This window comes from Lepidochelys kempii, chromosome 3 (genome assembly GCF_965140285.1).
Source record: "Lepidochelys kempii isolate rLepKem1 chromosome 3, rLepKem1.hap1, whole genome shotgun sequence".
NCBI lineage: Eukaryota > Metazoa > Chordata > Testudines > Cheloniidae > Lepidochelys > Lepidochelys kempii.
This window is the reverse complement of record NC_136382.1, coordinates 139,053,302-139,074,016: the sequence shown is the minus strand read 5'-3', so window position 1 is coordinate 139,074,016 and position 20,715 is coordinate 139,053,302. Positions and strand designations below refer to the sequence as shown.

The following is a 20,715-nucleotide window of genomic DNA, read 5'->3' as shown; positions in this document are numbered from 1 at the left end:
GCGGATGATACAAAACTGGGAGGCATTGCCAATTTAGAGAAGGACCAGGATATCATACAGGAGGATCTGGATGACCTTGTAAACTGGAGTAATAGTAATAGGATGAAATTTAATAGTGAGAAGTGTAAGGTCATGCATTTAGGGATTAATAACAAGAATTTTAGTTATAAGCTGGGGACGCATCAATAGAAGTAACAGAGGAGGAGAAGGACCTTGGAGTATTGGTTGATCACAGGATGACTATGAGCCGCCAATGTGATATGGCTGTGAAAAAAGCTAATGCGGTCTTGGGATGCATCAGGAGAGGTATTTCCAGTAAGGATAATGAGGTTTTAGTACCGTTATACAAGGCACTGGTGAGACCTCACCTGGAATACCGTGTGCAGTTCTGGTCTCCCATGTTTAAGAAAGATGAATTCAAACTGGAACAGGTACAGAGAAGGGCTACTAGGATGATCCAAGGAATGGAAAACTTGCCTTATGAAAGGAGACTCAAGGAGCTTGGCTTGTTTAGCCTAACTAAAAGAAGGTTGAGGGGAGATAGGATTGCTCTCGATAAATATATCAGAGGGATAAATACCGGAGAGGGAGAGGAATTATTTAAGCTCAGTACCAGTGTGGACACAAGAACAAATGGATATAAACTGGCCACCAGGAAGTTTAGACTAGAAATTAGGCTAAGGTTTCTAACCATCAGAGGAGTGAAGTTTTGGAATAGCCTTCCAAGGGAAGCAGTGGGGGCAAAAGATCTATCTGGCTTTAAGATTAAACTGGATAAGTTTATGGAAGTGATGGTATGATGGGATAACATGGGTTTTGGTAATTAAATATTCATGGTAAATAGGCTCAATGGCCTGTGATAGGATATTAGATGGGGTGGGATCTGAGTTACCCAGGAAAGAATTTTCTGTAGTATCTGGCTGGTGAATCTTGCCCATATGCTCAGGGTTTAGCTGATTGCCATATTTGGGGTCAGGAAGGAATTTTCCTCCAGGGAAGATTGGAAGAGGCCCTGGAGGTTTTTCACCTTCCTCTGTAGCATGGGGCACGGGTCACTTGCTGGAGGATTCTCTGCTCCTTGAAGTCTTTAAACCACGATTTGAGGACTTCAATAGCTCAGACATAGGTGAGAGGTTTTTCGCAGGAGTGGGTGGGTGAAATTCTGTGCAAGAGGTCAGACTAGATGATCATAATGGTCCCTTCTGACCTTAGTATCTATGAATCTATGAAGTACTTAAACCTGCACCTAACTTCAAGAACCATTCTGAATCAGCGTCTATATGCCTTCATTCTTGGGTATTGAGATCAGACAATATCCACCAGATAATCATTTGCAAACTGCAAAAGCTACTGTATGAACTCACTTCACAAGGCTGAACTGGGGGCAGGGGTTGTCTCCAGGGAAACTGGGGCAGCTAGTTTATGCTGCTTCATCTTTACTCCTCAACAATACTCAGAACTGCATCTGAACATTTTCCTGACATGCAATTCATTTAAAAATCTTGATACCATGGCTATAACATATGCTGATCACTCGCTCTAAAAACACCAACCAGTAGAGTTAATCAAGTCAAGGATACAAAGGCAAAACGTAGGAGGTAAGATCTACCTTTCATAATGTATTTTACAGATGAGCAAGTTTCCAGAAATTATACAAAAAGTGAAATAGAGCTATATGTTATTGACATATCTGTAGTCTGATCTAGTTACAGTACCTCGCAAATCTTTTTTTAGTTTGCGAAGATCTTTTTGAAAGTCTTCAAATTTCATTTGTGAAGCCTGAAAGAGGTCCTGTGGCTCTGGAAGAGGAAAGATGCATTGCTCTTTTCCAGCATCCTGACAAAAATATAAATGAACATTTACTTTACCTTTATTTTTAAAGGTATACATTTTAAATAACTAGCACTTATTAAAATTTTACTTATTAAAACAGATAGTGGACAGTTAGCACTAGTATTACCTATGAATAATAACATACAGATTAAAGTAGTCTTAACCAATATAAGGTAATACAAGTTTTAATAATTAGTTTATGTAATTTTATTTAAATTGGCAAAGGTAACTCACTCACCTCATCAAAATTACGCAAATAATATGAGACAATATATGATAGAAGACTTCTGCTATTATCCTGTGTAGAAAAAACAAAATAATAAAGTTAAATTTTATTGTGTTACTATGTCATATTTAAAGTATAGTAGGGTCTATTAACTTTTTTTTTTAAAAAGCTACAATTAAATCACCTTTATTCTAGAAGAGCAAGGGAATTCTGAATGGAAGCTAATGTTCCTTACTGAATGATGCTGTTAACAGCAAAACACACCCTTAAGTCCTTTGCTGAATAGGGATGGACTTAAGGAAGTACTTAAAGCCAAAAAGATGCTTAACTACTTTGCTGAGTTGTGGCCTTAAATGAAAAAATATTTCAGTCTCTCTGCAGATATTACATCGGATCACATTTATACTCAGGTCATATTTTCAAGCTTTTCTTCACAACCAGGAAGGCTTGAAACTTACTTTGCTTTCCTAAATGAAAGTTGAGTTTCTGATATAATCAGCTCACTCCAGGAGTCAGTGCCATAACCGTGGGTGTATAGTGCCTTTGCCTTGCTTACCATTTTCACCCAAATGGCTATGCTAGGCAGCTTTAATAATAGGATATTTACCATCACTACCATTTCTTTCATGAAACTGTTCCACCGCCCAGTGACTCTCTGTATTGTATATACAGGCCTGACAGATTCATATGACGAAACTTGGGTTAGTATAGGAAACACATCACATTTTAGATGTTAGGGCTCCCAGTATTAGGTATTTCATATGGTAATTATAACATGTCATAAATATAAAGGGAAGGGTAAACCCCTTTAAAATCCCTCCTGGCCAGAGGAAAACTCCTCTCACCTGTAAAGGGTTACGAAGCTAAAGGTAACCTCGCTGGCACCTGACCAAAATGACCAATGAGGAGACAAGATACTTTCAAAAGCTGGGAGGAGGGAGAGAAACAAAGGGTCTGTGGGTCTGTCTTTATGCTGCCTTTGCTGGGGATAGACCAGGAATGGAGTCTTAGAACTTTTAGTAAGTAATCTAGCTAGGTATGTGTTAGATTATGATTTCTTTAAATGGCTGAGAAAAGAATTGTGCTGAATAGAATAACTATTTCTGTCTGTGTATCTTTTTTGTAACTTAAGTTTTTGCCTAGAGGGATTCTCTATGTTTTGAATCTAATTACCCTGTAAGGTATCTACTATCCTGATTTTACAGAGGGGATTTCTTTACTTCTATTTACTCCTATTTCTATTAAAAGTCTTCTTGTAAGAAAACTGAATGCTTTTTCATTGTTCTCAGATCCAAGGGTTTGGGTCTGTGGTCACCTGTGCAAATTGGTGAGGCTTTTTATCCAACATTTCCCAGGAAAGTGGGGGGTGCAAGTGTTGGGAGGATTGTTCATTGTTCTTAAGATCCAAGGGTCTGGGTCTGTAGTCACCTAGGCAAATTGGTGAGGCTTTTTACCAAACCTTGTCCAGGAAGTGGGGTGCAAGGTTTTGGGAAGTATTTTGGGGGAAAAGACGCGTCCAAACAGCTCTTCCCCAGTAACCAGTATTAGTTTGGTGGTGGTAGCGGCCAATCCAAGGGCAAAGGGTGGAACATTTTGTACCTTGGGGAAGTTTTGACCTAAGCTGGTAAAGATAAGCTTAGGAGGTTTCCATGCAGGTCCCCACATCTGTACCCTAGCGTTCAGAGTGGGCGAGGAACTTTGACATAACACCTACTCAGTCATTTTTCACTATTTTCTCTCTCCCAAATACTTCAAAATCAGTATTTACTAGAACTGTTTTTTGTTACAACAGTTTCCACTTCTGAAACATATATAGTTTTAAAGAGTAAAATTAATTATATTGAAGGAAACACTCACTGAAAATAAAAACCATAAATATGCAGCATATGGAAATTCAAATATACACTAAGTTAGGGAGTAAGACAATTTCTAATTTAAGAGACTGATTTGTTCATCAGTTTAATAGCCATAGAGAAGGCAGATTCATTTCCAAATTGTTCTACAAATAAATTCACTCTATAAGTGCAATCAAAGTTGTATCCACTGATAAATATTTCTGTCTGATACTAGCTTTAACTTTATATGAGGTCTGGTAAACATTTATTAAGAAAAGTGCGATAAAGCAGCACTCTGTTAGTAAAGAATGAAATATTGTTCTACAGTCAATATACTTACACTGCTCTTAACATCTTTCAGCTTTGGAAGAATGTCCAATCCAAACCCATCTGCCTGTCCCCGTGTCCTGTTTCCACCATTCATGTAATTTCCAAATGCGAGAACCAAACCCAGAACCTGCATAACTCCTGACCCACTTTTCAAAGTCTGTAAAACAGGATATTTATATATAAAAACGTAAAATCTCAGTTGAAATCCTTAATAAGTCAAAGAAAAAAATTAAGTAAGTATGGATATCAGTAATTAACAGATTAATTACAAGCTTTATATTGCAGTTTGATGTTGCATTTTACACTGTAGCTATAATTTTGGAGAACATCAAACTCATATCAGGGACACTCAAATCTAACGCAGTAATGACAATTTTCAGCAAATTAAATTCACTCTAATTTTAGCACACCTGATTACTCTCAAAATGGGTATTTGAGGGGAAAATGGTATTTGTAGGTTTCAAGTTACTACATTCTTTATGCATAGGGCCCTACCAAATTCATGGTCCATTTGGGTCAATTTAACGGTCATAGGATTTTAAAAACTGTAAATTTAATAATTTCAGATATTTAAATCTGAAATTTCATGGTGTTGTAACTGTAGGGTTCCTGAGGCAATGGAGTGCCGAAGTTAGAGGGCATGGTATGATATTGCCACCTTTATATCTGCACTGCTGCTGACAGGGCCCTGCCTTCAGAGCTGGGTGCCTGGCCAGCAGCCACCGCTCTCCAGCCACTCAGCTCTAAAGGCAGTGCCGAAGTAAGGGTGGAAATACTGCAACCCCCTTACAATTACCTTGCACTCCCCTCCCCCCAGCCCTCTCTTGCTGGGGACCTCCAGTTTGAGAAACGCTGGTCTCCCTCGTGAAATCTGGTCTTGTGTGTACTTTTACCCTATACTATACAGATTTCATGGGGGAGACCAGATTTCACAGTCAGTGACGTGTTTTTCACAGCCATGAATTTGGTAGGGTCCTATTTATGCAAAAAGAGAGTATGAGGTATAACAACAGATTGACCATTCAGAAGGAGGATCAGTACTTTCTTAGCAGACCATGGTATTACCTAGCGGTGCATTTACTTTGGTCTCTGATCCTGCAATCAGTTTTGCAAAAACAATAAATATATGGCACAAGGCAACTTGCAGGACTGGGGCCTTAGGGAACACACATTTCTAATAGGAAGAAGCAATTATTTTTTAAAATGTCCATTGTATAAAGATTAAATTTATCCTAAGTATGTTTAAATGTTTCTTACAAGCATTAGGCTATGAAAAACTAACTCTGCATTACTTCAACAAAGCTACTGATTTAGTAGTAATTTTACACCAACCTTTTCAAGACACATCACAAACAGCAGAATTGGCATTATTTTTCTTTAATAAAAGGCTTAAGAAATTTGCATAGTATTAATTTAAGTATGTGACCTTTTATCTGTTGCTAAGGAGGCAGCTCGTTTAGATCAGATATTTCAGATCTGTTGAACAGACACATTCAGAATCAAAGCATGCACTTAAAATGAGCTAAAATGGCATTCGTTTGGAAAGTGCAAGAAGTGAGACAGTAACTATGAAGACAGAAGATTTTTGCTTTGGCAAAAGCAGAAGTTACAGTATTCTCTAGAGGCTGATGTGTATTGGCTGCAAACTCGTGATGTTATAGTTCAGCAGCGAAAGCCAATTTTAAAATTTGCTTTGATCTTGGAGTACAATCATAAAATGTTCCATTCTGCAGGACTGCTATCCCTCAAATTTAATGAGTGCTTAAAGGAAATAAAAGAAAACTTTTGAAATATGAGTACAGCTGAACAAGAAAGATTAAATATCAGAAAATCTAGCTCTACCTTTATATGGACCACAACCCACCTCACACAGTTTCTGTAGCAATTCAAGTTTGCGATGGATAGAGCAAATGGTTTCTGAAAATGTTGATTGGAACAGGATACAAAATACTCGTTCTGAAAAGTTGGGGATTAGTGAGAGTTCATAAAGAAACCTGGAGGAATGATTAAAGAAAATGATTTAGTTCAGTTAGTGAAGGTTTTTCACTTCTATTTGCTTCTTCCTAACACTTCCAGTTAGGTTACTAGAGCAAATTAAGTTTCCCTAAAGAATGCAGCATACACATCTCCCAGGAAACTTGTTCTGTTGAAGACAGTGTCCTTACTGTTCAGGTTTGTCCAAAGATTTGGCATTCTCCCTCTCTTTCGATGATTTGCCGTGCTTTTCTATTTTTTCCAGTTCATCTGATTGTGCTCTCTGGAAAAAACAAGCAAACAAAGAAATTAAAAAGTGTTTATTCAAAAGCTAGACAATTAAGCTTTACAAATAATTATGCCCTTGTAACCTCACTTCTTTTTAACTTTACTTTTTAGCATCTGTTCATGGTAACACTACTTAATTTGTGGAGTCATTTTAAGTGTAAATATGTTTGATTCAAAACAGAACATCTCTGAATTCTCCAAATAAAATTATTGACTATTAGTAATCTGCAAAACATTTATTTATTCAAGTATGTATTGAGACAATGCTTTTTCTTCCTGCCCTCCTCTCCCTTTTATTTTGCTTTTGGCTGTTTATAAAACCTCCAAGATCAAAGTATTTCCCTTTTAAGTGGTATTTCTCATTAAAAAATCAGTTGGGTTGCAAATGAACGCAATTTGATCTATAGCTACATATATTGTATTTTTAACTAAATCAAAGGGGTTCATATTGTTTAGTGTTATTAACTTTTATTTGTGGCACCTTAGAGACTAACAAATTTATTAGAGCATAAGCTTTCGTGAGCTACAGCTCACTTCATCGGATGCTTATGCTCTAATAAATTTGTTAGCCTCTAAGGTGCCACAAGTACTCCTTTTCTTTTTACGGATGCAGACTAACTCGGCTGCTACTCTGAAACTTAACTTTTATTCAGGATTTTGAAAAAGGAATGGAACAACAAAAATAATTATTGAACTGATTTAAATGCAAGTATCATATAAGAAACACATAACAATACATGAACAAACAACTATGGTATTTTTTCCTGGAGTATAATGAATCTCACTGTATCTTAAAAAATAACCCACTGCAATCACATGTAAATTTCATTTTTCTTCTCAACTTTAGTTCCTTGGATGACCCTGTATTAGGGTGTGTGGTTATTTTTTGAATATTCCTGATAAGTGGAGAGATATTTCATAGGTCACAAATCTTTCTATATTCACTGCAATGCTACAATTAATTTTCCTAACTATAGTGCTGCATTATTGGGTGGAATTTTTCTTTTTGGTTTCATGACGATTTTTAACATGTGTTTGTAACTCCTGACAAAAGTATAACATACAGGGGAAAGTAAGTTAGTTTAACTCCAAAGTACTTATCTTTACCCTAGGAGGAAAAAGTGTTCATATCTTAACATATAATATTATGGGAACTGGAAGACAACAGGGGAACCAACCAACACTTCGACACACAACCATTCTTAGCATCCTCCCCTCCCATGAAGGACCAAAACCAAAAGACAAGCAGGACTTGAGTACCTCAACGTGTCCTGCATTAACAAGTTTGGAAGGAGAACACTGGGACTCTAAATAGATGATTTATAGTGTCCAACTTTGGCAGTCAACATGGAGCCACAAGAATTAGTCCTCCAGGTAAAATTTCTTTGAAGACCACTTGACTTGAAGAGGTCCAATGCCACATGTCCCAGTGCTCTCCAACCAGTCGGAATGTCAGGGATTGTTCCCATAGGCACAGGATCTGTTCTGTTCAAAACAGTCAGCCTCCCAGTAGTCTTTTGAACATGCAAGGTGCCAATGGATAAGATACTCTCTGCCTGAGCAAAGAGATCCATTATCTTTTTCAACAGCAGGCTTGGTTCTTGGCTACCTTTCTGATTACGAACAATCTGATGAGGTTCAATAAGGATAAGTGCAGGGTCCTGCACTTAGGATGGAAGAATCCAATGCACCACTACAGACTAGGGACCGAATGGCTAGGCAGCAGTTCTGCGGAAAAGGATCTAGGGGTGACAGTGGACGAGAAGCTGGATATGATTCAGCAGTGTGCCCTTGTTGCCAAGAAGGCCAATGGCATTTTGGGATGTATAAGTAGGGGCATAGCGAGCAGATCGAGGGACGTGATCGTTCCCCTCTATTCGACATTGGTAAGGCCTCATCTGGAGTACTGTGTCCAGTTTTGGGCCCCACACTACAAGAAGGACGTGGATAAATTGGAGAGAGTCCAGCGAAGGGCAACAAAAATGATTAGGGGTCTGGAACACATGACTTATGAGGAGAGGCTGAGGGAACTGGGATTGTTTAGCCTGCAGAAGAGAAGAATGAGGGGGGATTTGATAGCTGCTTTCAACTACCTGAAAGGGGGTTCCAAAGAGGATGGCTCTAGACTGTTCTCAATGGTAGCAGATGACAGAACGAGGAGTAATGGTCTCAAGTTGCAGTGGGGGAGGTTTAGATTGGATATTAGGAAAAACTTTTTCACTAAGAGGGTGGTGAAACACTGGAATGCGTTACCTAGGGAGGTGGTAGAATCTCCTTCCTTAGAGGTTTTTAAGGTCAGGCTTGACAAAGCCCTAGCTGGGATGATTTAACTGGGAATTGGTCCTGCTTCGAGCAGGGGGTTGGACTAGATGACCTTCAGGGGTCCCTTCCAACCCTGATATTCTATGATTCTATGATTCTAATACAACAGCAGTATTGTACATGTGTAGTGTACCCCACCACTTTTGGGAGAGGGGGATAAGATTTGTCAAGGGTAATTTGACAGCCTTTGTCTCTAGGATGTAGACTACTGTGCAATACCCGGCACTGTGGATTTCCCTACCTGGAAGTCCTCCTTTATTTAGAAAGCAGAATCCATTTGAGTCTTAGATAAGGTTTCTCTGACAGTGTTCATTCTGTTTAAGGCTTTAGTCAAGTGATTCCTGACTGATTTGGGAGTGGTAGAGCTCATGTAGCTTTCTAGACTCTCATTGTCTATCCCTGCCCCAAGGAGAAGTTGTTGAAGGGACCTCTCATGATATTGGGGACAGGGAATCAGGTTTTGACATAAAATATTATCCCTAGGAGGTTCATCAGATGTTTCCATAGCTGTATTAAGGCAATCTAGGCTCAATGCACACCATGGACATGCACACACAACCACACAGGGCTTTTCCATTGTGTCATGACCCTGTTTCCCACACTTGGAATGACTGCAGCAGAGGTCCCTACCCAATTATTGCAGAACTACAGAAGCAGCAAATGCCCACCCCTTTCACTCCTCCACGACAGGCAGGAGTGTTTCGCTCCCCTTCAGGGCATCAGAAATGGTATCAGGTGACCCACTCAATAAATACTTAGATCCCAGATGCTAAGGTGCATCTACTTGAGTAAACCAGGCCTACCACTCTCTTCTCTTTCTGCTGCACCCACAATCCTCTTCTCAAATGCTGTTGGCAAGAGACCCCAGATCAGTAAGTTTGCAGTTATAGACACATATAGGGCACTTCACACCTCTCAGACTAATTCTTTCAGGGTGCCTGCAGATATCACACTGCATCAGCTATGCTAAGGTCACATATTCAAGTTTTTCTGCACAGCCATAAGGGCTAGACACACTTTTTTATAGAATGAAACCCAATAAATTGATGTAAGCAACTGGCTGCAGGAGCTATGGCTATTAGCCCTGACCTTCAGCACCTATGCATTAATTTTCATAGAATCCAAGAAATATAGAGTTGAACAAAGCTAGTCCATGCCCCACTCTGAAGCAGGACCACGTATCCCTAATCCCTGACAAGTGTTTGTTCAACGTATTGATGGGAATTCTACAACCTCCCTTGGTAATACCTTCCAGTACTTAACTATCTATATCTCCTTTGCTGCAGATTAAGCCCAATACTTTTTTTGTCCTACCATCAGTGGACATGGAGAATAATTGATCACTGTCCTCTTAATAACAGCCCTTAATATATTTGAAGGCTTAACAGGTCCCAGCTCAGTCTTCTTTCTTCAAGGCTAAGGATGTCAGGTTTTTTTAACCTTTCCTTCTAGACCTTTTTGTAGCTGTCCTCTGGACACTGTCCCCACTTTGTCCACATCTTTCCTAAAGTGCGGTGGCCAGAACTGGACTATTGCCTAGCCAGATATTCCCCATTTTGCTGCTCATTTTTTCTTCCTAAATTAGTATTGTGCACTTGTCTTTATTGAATTTCAGACCAGTTTTCCAATTTGTCAAGGTCATTTTGAATTCTAATCTTATCCTCCAAAGTGCTTGCAAACCGTCCCAGCTGCAGATTTTATAAGCATACTTTCCACTCCATTGTCCTAGTCATTAATGAAAATAATGAATAGTACTGGGCCCAGGACAGATCTGTGTGGGATCCCACTAGATACGCCCTCTCACTTGGACAGCAAATCATTGGTAACTATTCTGACTATAGTTTTTCAACCTGTTATGCACTCATGTTACAGTAATTTAATCTCGATTGCATTTTTCTAGTTTCCATATGAAAATGTCACATGGCACTGTGTCAAAAGCCTTTCTAAAATCATAACATTACACATCTTCTGCTTCCCCCCATCCAATAGGCCAGTAACCCTGTCAAAGAAGAAAATTAGGTTGGTTTGCCATTATATGTTCTTGAAAAGTCCATGCTGGCTATTCCTCACAACCCTATTATCCTCCAGGTGCCTACAAACTGATTGTTCAACAATTTGTTCCTGTATTTTTACAGATATTGAAGATACCTTAATTGATCTATATTTCTCTGGTCACCCTTTTTGGTCAGCCTTTTAAAGACAGGTACTTCATTGTCTCTTCTCCAGTCCTCTGCGAGCTCACCTATCCTCCATGAGTTCTTGATGATAATTGCCAACAGTTCTAAATTTGTGTCAGCTAGTTACTTGAGCACCATAGAGTGAATTTCATCAGGCCCTGCCAACCTGAAAACACTTAACTTATGTCAATAGTCTTCAACCTGTTCTTTCCCTTTTCTGGCTTGTATTCCTTCCCTCTTGTTAATATTAATTGTGTTGAGTTTTGGGTCACAATTAACTTCTGTAGTGCAGATGGAAGGAAAGATAATGTATCATCACCACACATGGCATTACTAGTCCCTCTTTTGTGCCTACAGGCTACAGATCCTGAGATTTTCTTTATTGCACTACTGAGTTTTTTGCTAGGTTAAAAAAAAGTGGTCCTCATGAGCCAGTTATCTTCTCTGAACTACGGACAATTTATAATTTTATCTGAAAGTACCCTTCATTTTGTGACCAAGAACATATTTTTGAGACCCTGCCAATTCCAGTTGCTTTAACACACTCTCTCTCTCATACAAACACACATACAGTTTAGTGCTGGATACTTTAAACACTACAAGCCTTGCTCTTTGACTCTGATGGAAGTCAATAGGGAGGGGACAGGTCAGAAGTCTTGAAAACACGTTGTTCCCCAACTTGAATCATAGAATATCAGAGACCTCAGCAGATCATCTAGTCCAACCCCCTGCTCAAAACAGTACCAATCCCCAACTTTTGCCCCAGATCCCTAAATGGCTCCCTCAAGGATTGAACTCACAACACTGGGTTTAGCAGGCCAATGCTCAAACCACTGAGCTATCCCTCCCCCACTAACTTTGGAACTGATGTGTATATAGGAGATGGTGCTCCCCTGTGAGCTTTGGAAGTAACAAGTGTGCGGGGGTAGGGGGAGAGGAAGGTCCTTCTGCGGCTGCTCGGGGACTTGAAGTTTCACAGTGGCAGAATGATCCCACTTTAGAGGCGTTAGGGAGTCTCTGCTGGTTGTCAATCGGAATCCTTTCAGTCTTGCCGTCCATGCCTTGCTACTTCCACTTCCATATTAATAAACTACGTGAGAGTTTACCCATCAGTCTGTCCCCAAGGAACAGAACTCAGAATATAAGCAGCTTTTACTCATCAAGTGTACACAAATATTTAATTAAATTCTATCATCCTATATTTTAACAACACATTAATCTGGAAAACTGATATGTTTAGTTTGTTTCTCTAGTCTAGCATTCAAAATCCCTTTGATAGTATTTCATTTGGTAAAAAAGAAGCTCCAGAAAGATTTGTGCTGTGGGGGTTACACATCTGAGGAGCTATAGGAGTACCCAGTATCATCTCCTGTCTCACTGCTATGATATACAGCTTTAGGATGATGGAGTATTTTAAAATGCAGGTGTTCCAGTGGATCACCTTAACCAAGAAGGACTTGTACCCTCAAAAGGCATGTCTTTTAGCAAGAAAAAGAGAACTGAGGACAGATAAACTAAGGAGAAATGTTGATCCTCTAACAGTTTGACATTTTTAGCCTTTGGAATGAGAATGTATTATAAGGTGTTATGAGGCCCTGATGAAGAGAAATTTGCTTGAAAAAACCCTACTGAAGGCATTGAGAAGACTAGCAGTTCCTTCTTCACAAGATAACAATTAATCACAGTTCCCTTCCCAAACTGTTTACACTACTCTGCAGGAATCACCAGAATGACCAGAGATGGGCCCAAGCCACAAAGCTTAGATTCAGACCTCCACTTCCCCAAGGTTAGGTCATGTCTACACTACAGATGGTATACCAGCATAGCTATGGTGCATTTGTGTTAACGCAGAGTACAGCGATGGAAGGGTAGGAACTCCACCTCCCCAAATGATGGTAGCTCAGACAAGATGGAAGCATTCTTCCATCAACTGAGCGGTGTCTATACCAAGGATTAGGTTGGCAGAAATACGATCTGCAGGAGTGTGGATTTTTCATACCCCATAGTGCCATAGCTATGTCAATCTAAGTTTTAACTGCAGACCAGGCTGCAGGGGATCAGAGTTTTGATTCAGGCTCATCTCCGCTAATATCATACATTAGGCTTCAGGGTGGGGACCGTTATCCTTAGGTATATGCTTTCTGCTAAGGTCAACAAAACAGTAGCAGGAAGTACCAGACAACTCCAAATGACTGAAACCAGTTGTGAATATAACGTGTGCCTGAAGAGACGTTGTGACTTTGTATCAAAAAGTAGCATTAATTTTAGCAAAGCCATTAACTTGAAACCACATGGCTCCATTGTAAATATCTAGCAGGGTTTCTAAAAAATGGATGATACAAAAAAAAAGCAGATTTTTAATTAAAATCACATATTTGTACAAATTATATATATTTCTTTTAAAAATAAACCTGTTTAAAGTTAAATTTGAAGTTAAGGCCTACATTTACATTATTAAAATACAACAAAATATATATTGCATCAATGAGCACTCCTCAAGTTTTGATGCGTTAAAGGGTGCTTTGTTTTGCATTATATACAGACACAGGATAAAACATAACTACTGAGATTAACTCAAGTTTTACAAATATGTAGTGCTGTACACTAAGTATCTGTGTGTTTTTCAGTCTTCACAATGGAACATATACGGGTATTTCCATTTTTCCAAATTGTAAGTACTTTGTTTCTTTTGTGGAGAAAAGCTTTTGGCTTAGTTACTTTTGGTTTCAGTTTAACTGACAGGTGCAGAGAGAATGTTTTCCTCATTTGGACTAGTTTATTTATACTTGAGAAACCAACTGGGAGTTGAAAAAGCAAGAAAACGTGTTTTCCTCTTTCAATATATGAACCACCACCAGGTGGGAGAGGATGAGCTTTACCAATTCTAAAACTAACCTAACCTGCTTAGGCACTTTTGCAATTCCACTAGGTGCCTATTTGCATCCTGAGGCTCCCAAATACCTTGGAAAATCTGGCTCATGGTGACCAGAAACAATCCATCAACTCACTAACTACAGTTAACACTTCCTTTGTTTACTAAAACAATTTTTGCATTTAAAACATACTTAAACTTACCTTCCCTCCCTCCATATGTATCCAGCACTTTTGAGATAGTTTTATTTCATTAATCCAAAAAGAGTTTAAACATTTTTGTGCATTTTAATTGAATTCCAATTTCCATCCAAATGCAGATTGACACAAATTGTGAGTCAAAAATTATCTAGTAATTAAGAAATGGGTTATTCACCATTTTCTAACACAACAAAAAGTAAAAATTAACCTGAACAAATGTATGTTGAGGTATAAAATTATTTAAGCAAAATGCATATAGATGTATACATCAGGGGATTGGACTAGATGACCTCCTGAGGTCTCTTCCAACCCTAATCTTCTATGATTCTATGTAGAGTATCCTCCTCGTTAGCAACGAACAAAAGAGTTTTGTTTATGTGGGCTTTTTAAAAAAGAAATTAAATTATTTATACATTTGGAACCCACACTTTTTGGTACTACAGCCAATGTATAGCCCATTAAGTAACAGCTCCTACAGACCACATCATTTAACTGCTCTGTGCTGTGCCCTAAAGACCTCTTCTGAAAAATACAGCTAATACTATTGTGTATCACCCACTGCTTATTCATCTCTATATGCAAAGCATTTTACAAAAGCAGGGGAGGGTTATTTATCACCATTTTACTGTTGACTTAAGTACAGAGGTTGAACTAATTTGTATGAGGCATGATGGTCTAGGGGATCATCTTAGACATGAGCATTATAGTTCAACCTTGGCCACAACTTCCTACGTAACTTTTATCCAGTGTCTCAAGCTTAAATCAATGCAGTACTCTGGTAGGGAATACAGGGTGAGGTTTAATTTCCACTAGAAACTGAAATTCCTTTCATTTTTGATATGGCTTGTTCAGAGGTTGAAAATGCAAATATTCTTTGTTTTTTTTCTCCATCTGCTTCATTGACATAACTCAGTCCAGTTTTCATATAAAGTTAATATTGTAAATGGGTTATTATATCTGCCCTTCAAAAGCATCGTCTCCAGGAACCACACCTACTTTTTAGGTGTTGGGGTTTAAAGTGATTTCATTGTATGGATACAGGGACAAAAAATTGGGCACTTTGCAAAAATTTCAAAAAGTCATCTCTCAGTAATTATTTTCCAGAAATGGTCTAGCTGTTGATAAGGCTTGACCCTAAAGATTTGAAAGCATGATGATTTCAGATAATGGCACAGTGACTGCAACTTTAACTGCTGAGAGGCTGCCCTTATTTCCTTAACAAAACATTACACCCCTCCCTGGACACGCTAAAGTGTCAGCTCCAAAATCAGATGCCTTTATTTCTTTAAACTAATGGAAAATATCTGATAGATGTCAGACAGCAGGTCCCAGATGTGCTGTCTGAGCTTCTCCTAGCCAGCAGAAATTCATATGCTCATAGACACACAGTACAGGATTCTCCACCCACTGAAGTTAATGCCAAAAAACTCCCATTGACATTAATGGGAGCAGGATCACATTCATAATTTCCACCAAAATGAATGGGCCTTAATTATCCAGAACAAAAAATAGTAAATTCAATGAATTACAATTCAAAAATAGTCGTCTGAATGTCACTTTGACAAAGTGACATTCAAAATTTCAAATCAGAAAAATATTTTAATCATCTGACACTCAAACTATTTTGACCAAATTTCTTCAGATTTTTCAGAGACGTTTGCCTTGCCTCCATAATAAATCTTCAATTTTCAAGCCAACGTTACAAGGGGTGATGAAGTAGGGATTCATAATGGGAGCTGATTTCAACCTTAACTCTGGAAAGACTGCTCCTTCTCAAATTATATAGATACACCCACCCCAATTCATTTCACAAAAGCAGCAAGGTAAAAACATTTAAGGATTCTGTTTCATCTGACATGTACAGCACCCTCTTCTCAAATCAAAGTTCATAACTAATGTGCCAGGAAAAGAATACTGAAGTGCTATAAGATTGTAAGTGAAACACAAACCTTGAGAAGTAAAACTTAGAGATCTCAGATTCTTTCTGCCACACGTGATTTATCCTAATTGGGGGATTGTGTGTGAGAGAGATAAACTGTCTTCTTAATGAAATTGTTGACTTATCTTGAGCTATCATTTATGCATCTTGGCTTAAATTTTGAATTATGTTTTTAAGAAATGGATTCTGACACACAAAATGAAATCAGGAGGGCCAAATCGCACCTGGAGCTGCAGCTAGCAAGAGATGTCAAGAGTAGGGTTTCTTCAGGTATGTTGGCAACAAGAAGAAAGCCAAGGAAAGTGTGGGCCCCTTACTGAATGAGGGAGGCAACCTAGTGACAGAGGATGTGGAAAAAGCTAATGTACTCAATGATTTTTTTGCCTCTGTCTTCACGAACAAGGACAGCTCCCAGACTACTGTACTGGGCAGCACAGCATGGGGAGTAGATGGCCAGCCCTCTGTGGAGAAAGAGGTGGTTAGGGACTATTTAGAAAAGCTGGACATGCACAAGTCCATGGGGCCGGATGCGTTGCATCCGAGAGTGCTAAAGGAATTGGCGGCTGTGATTGCAGAGCCATTGGCCATTATCTTTGAAAACTCGTGGCGAATGGGGGAAGTCCCAGATGACTGGAAAAAGGCCAATGTAGTGCCAATCTTTAAAAAAGGGAAGGAGGAGGATCCTGGGAACTACAGGCCAGTCAGCCTCACCTCAGGCCCCGGAAAAATCATGGAGCAGGTCCTCAAGGAATCAATCCTGAAGCACTTAAATGAGAGAAAAGTGATCAGGAACAGTCAGCATGGAATCACCAAGGGAAGGTCATGCCTGACTAATCTAATCGCCTTCTATGATGAGATTACTAGTTCTGTGGATGAAGGGAAAGCAGTGGATGTATTGTTTCTTGACTTTAGCAAAGCTTTTCACACGGTCTCCCACAGTATTCTTGTCAGCAAGTTAAAGAAGTATGGGCTGGATGAATGCACTATAAGGTGGGTAGAAAGCTAGCTAGATTGTCGGGCTCAACGGGTAGTGATCAATGGCCCCATGTCTAGTTGGCAGCTGGTGTCAAGTGGAGTGCCCCAGGGGTCGGTCCTGGGGCCGGTTTTGTTCAATATCTTCATAAATGATCTGGAGGATGGTGTGGATTGCACTCTCAGCAAATTTGCGGATGATACTAAACTAGGAGGAGTGGTAGATACGCTGGAGGGCTGGGATAGGATACAGAGGGACCTAGACAAATTGGAAGATTGGGCCAAAAGAAATCTGATGAGGTTCAATAAGGAGAAGTGCAGGGTCCTGCACTTAGGACGGAAGAACCCAATGCACAGCTACAGACTAGGGACCGAATGGCTAGGCAGCAGTTTTGCGGAAAAGGATCTAGGGGTGACAGTGGACGAGAAGCTGGATATGAGTCAGCAGTGTGCCCTTGTTGCCAAGAAGGCCAATGGCATTTTGGGATGTATAAGTAGGGGCATAGCGAGCAGATCGAGGGACGTGATCATCCCCCTCTATTCAACATTGGTGAGGCCTCATCTGGAGTACTGTGTCCAGTTTTGGGCCCCACACTACAAGAAGGATGTGGAAAAATTGGAGAGAGTCCAGCGAAGGGCAACAAAAATGACTGGGATCTGGAACACATGACTTATGAGGAGAGGCTGAGGGAACTGGGATTGTTTAGTCTGCAGAAGAGAAGAATGAGGGGGGATTTGATTGCTGCTTTCAACTACCTGAGAGGTGGTTCCAGGGAGGATGGTTCTAGACTATTCTCAGTGGTAGAAGAGGACAGGACAAGGAGTAATGGTCTCAAGTTGCAGTGGGGGAGGTTTAGGTCGGATATTAAGACAAACTTTTTCACTAGGAGGGTGGTGAAACACTGGAATGCGTTGCCTAGGGAGGTGGTAGAATCTCCTTCCTTAGAAGTTTTTAAGGTCAGGTTTGACAAAGCCCTGGCTGAGATGATTTAATTGGGGATTGGTCCTGCTTTGAGCAGGGGGTTGGACTAGATGACCTCCTGAGGTCCCTTCCAACCCTGATATTCTATGATTCTAAAACTGTTTGGATAGTAGGTTTAAACTAAGATACATGTGGAAATATCACTGATAATTGGAGCCCATTAGGTAGACACTTTCTGTTGAAAACATGTTTATAAATATGAAATAGAATCTCCTCCCCAATAGCTATAGCGTAAATAATAATAATACCGTAGAACCTCAGTGTTACGAACACCCCGGAAATGGAGGTTGTTTGTAACTGAAAGGTTCGTAACTCTGAACAAAACATTATGGTTGTTCTTTCAAAAGTTTACAACTGCACATTGACTTAATACAGCTTTAAAAAGTAATTAAGCAGAAGAAAAATGCTGCTTTACCTTTTTTTTAGTAGTTCACATTTAACACAGTACTGTAGTGTTTTTGCTTTTTTATTGTTGTTTTGTTTGTTTCTGTTGCTGCCTGATTGTGTACTTCCTGTTCTAAATAAGGTGCGTTTGAATGGTCAAATAGTAACTCTGGTGTTCGTAACTCTGAAGTTCTACTGTAATATCACCTAGCTCATATATAGCGCTTCTCATCAGTAGATCTCAAAGCACTTGAAAAGAAACTATACAATTGTTTAACAAAGTGTAGCTACTATACAGTGATCCACTAATAAAGACATTACCATCTAACTGCAATGCTGGTTAATAATCCTAAACAAACTATACAGGGATTTTTTTTTTTACATCTTAAAAAAAAAATCACAAAAGGTGTATTTAGTAACTATGCGGGTTTAAGAAGGCTTTAATTCCTTGGTAAACAGGAATTGAGCCCTCTGGACTGTGGTTTTTGAAATTAGGGTGTGTTTAGATCTGGAGACTGCCCAAACTTCATTCACATCTAGAAGGGAAAGTAGCATGCCAAACATATGCAATCAGGAAAAATTACATTCTGAAGAAAGATTGTAAAACAAATGCTCCCATATGTTTCACAGAGATCAAATAGAATGGCTGAGGACTAGCACAGTGATATTTAACTATCTGGCGCAAAAAAACCCCCACAAATCTTCAGAACTGAGAATTAATTTAGTGTATGAAAAGTAAGGGAAGGAGGCACATAAGTTAACTACTCTTTTTAAAAAAAATTCTATATGCTACAGAGTATAGCTAAGAAATAAGGGGAGATACAAACTCTCAACTCATCTGGTACCATCAGACACCTAAAATCACTATTTGTATTACAATGTTACCTACTGTCCCCAACAGAGCTCAGGCCCCTATTTTACTAGGTGCTGTACAAAAGTATAGTAAGGGACAGTCCAGGCACCAAAGAGCTTACAATCTAAATAAACAAAATAGGGGAAAAAAAAAAAGATGGGAAGCATAGAGAAGTGAAGTGGCTTGCCCCAGGTCACAGAACAGATCACTGGTGGAGCCCAGATTTAAATCCAGGTTTCTCAGGTCTCAGTCTAATGCCCTGTACACTAGACCACACATCTTATTTCTCAACTTGAGCAATGTACTGCAGTCACTCTCAAATATCCAGTTGTGCCTGAACTAAATATTTAACATTTCCCCAGTGGTTACACTATTCCCTAGGTATTCCCTGTATCAGGTATAGAAAATATCAAAGGCATTCTGCCATAATGTTATTCTGTTATGTAAGCACCTGAAAAGATTAAGGGTAACCAATACAGTGTTTCACAGATGAGCTTTAAGGGACTGGTGTGAGTCCCTTGTTAGCAGGGCTGATCTTTAGTCAGATGGAGAAATCCTTAGGTTTTAGTAAAAATGCTTCTAGACCCATTTGTTTGTGAAGACAGCTCTGAAAACATAACCTGACATAAAGCAGAAAGATACACACACATAATCTTAATCTTACTTTATGTAAAATTAGTCAATTACATTTTGGGATGAATGCCAAAGAATCATTAATGGTACACAGTGGTGTGATCATAGTGGGTGGGAGTTAGTTTTGTTAGGATTGGGAGCTCACTAAAAATAATAGCAGGCTCTGTTTCTTAAATTGGGTTAAGAACAGAGGCTGAACTGTCTGCTTCTCATTCAGACTGCTGCCACAGCATGGTTTTATCCCCCCACCGCTGACCTTGCGGTCTCTTGTGTCTCCTCCCCTGCTCCCCAGCACCACTAAAAATCACACCCACCCATTTTTCAACCACTCTGGCAATTTATGAGGATGAAGCAGAAAGGAGGCAGGCCAAGCTTCTGCTACATTGAGAGTGTGTCCACCACTCTTCTACTGCCAGTGCCAGCCTACTCAGAGCCTGAAGATCCAGTAAGCAGGTGAGAACTTGGAACTCCCTAGTCCAGCAACAGAGAACCCAGTAGGACAACTACCCCACAGCTAGAGACTGCAGGACATCCACCTTTCCCATGACCAGCCACTCAAAGCCAGAAGCTATTGGGCAATTCGCCTGTCATCATCATGTGTAAGGAACAGCTACCTGGTAGAGAAGCTAACAAGAAGAACCTCAAATGAGGTGCTGGGGAGTTGGAAGCATAAAAGTTGAATGGAGTCAGGGATGGAAGAATAAGTAGATTAAAAAGGAGGTAGAGATCATGGAAATGATACATTTTTTGTGGGTGAGAGTGGGAAAGAAGAATACTAGAATGATGGATTTGCTAGAGGGAATAATATTTGGCACTGAAAAAACATCCTATATATGACTGAATAAACTGGAACAATGAGGGGTACACATTTTCCTAACATTTAGGCAGCATATAA

The 20,715-nt window shown here is 39.5% G+C and overlaps 1 protein-coding gene across 1 annotated transcript in view; it reads right to left on the bottom strand.

The window, feature by feature from the left end:
• FMN2 (formin 2) overlaps positions 1 to 20,715 on the bottom strand; it is a 244,572-nt gene that overhangs the window by 79,494 nt on the left and 144,363 nt on the right. The window contains 5 exon segments of the mRNA XM_078852229.1: positions 1,716 to 1,836; positions 2,072 to 2,131; positions 4,235 to 4,381; positions 6,089 to 6,218; positions 6,390 to 6,481. Coding sequence (XP_078708355.1) covers positions 1,716 to 1,836; positions 2,072 to 2,131; positions 4,235 to 4,381; positions 6,089 to 6,218; positions 6,390 to 6,481 — 550 coding nt within the window.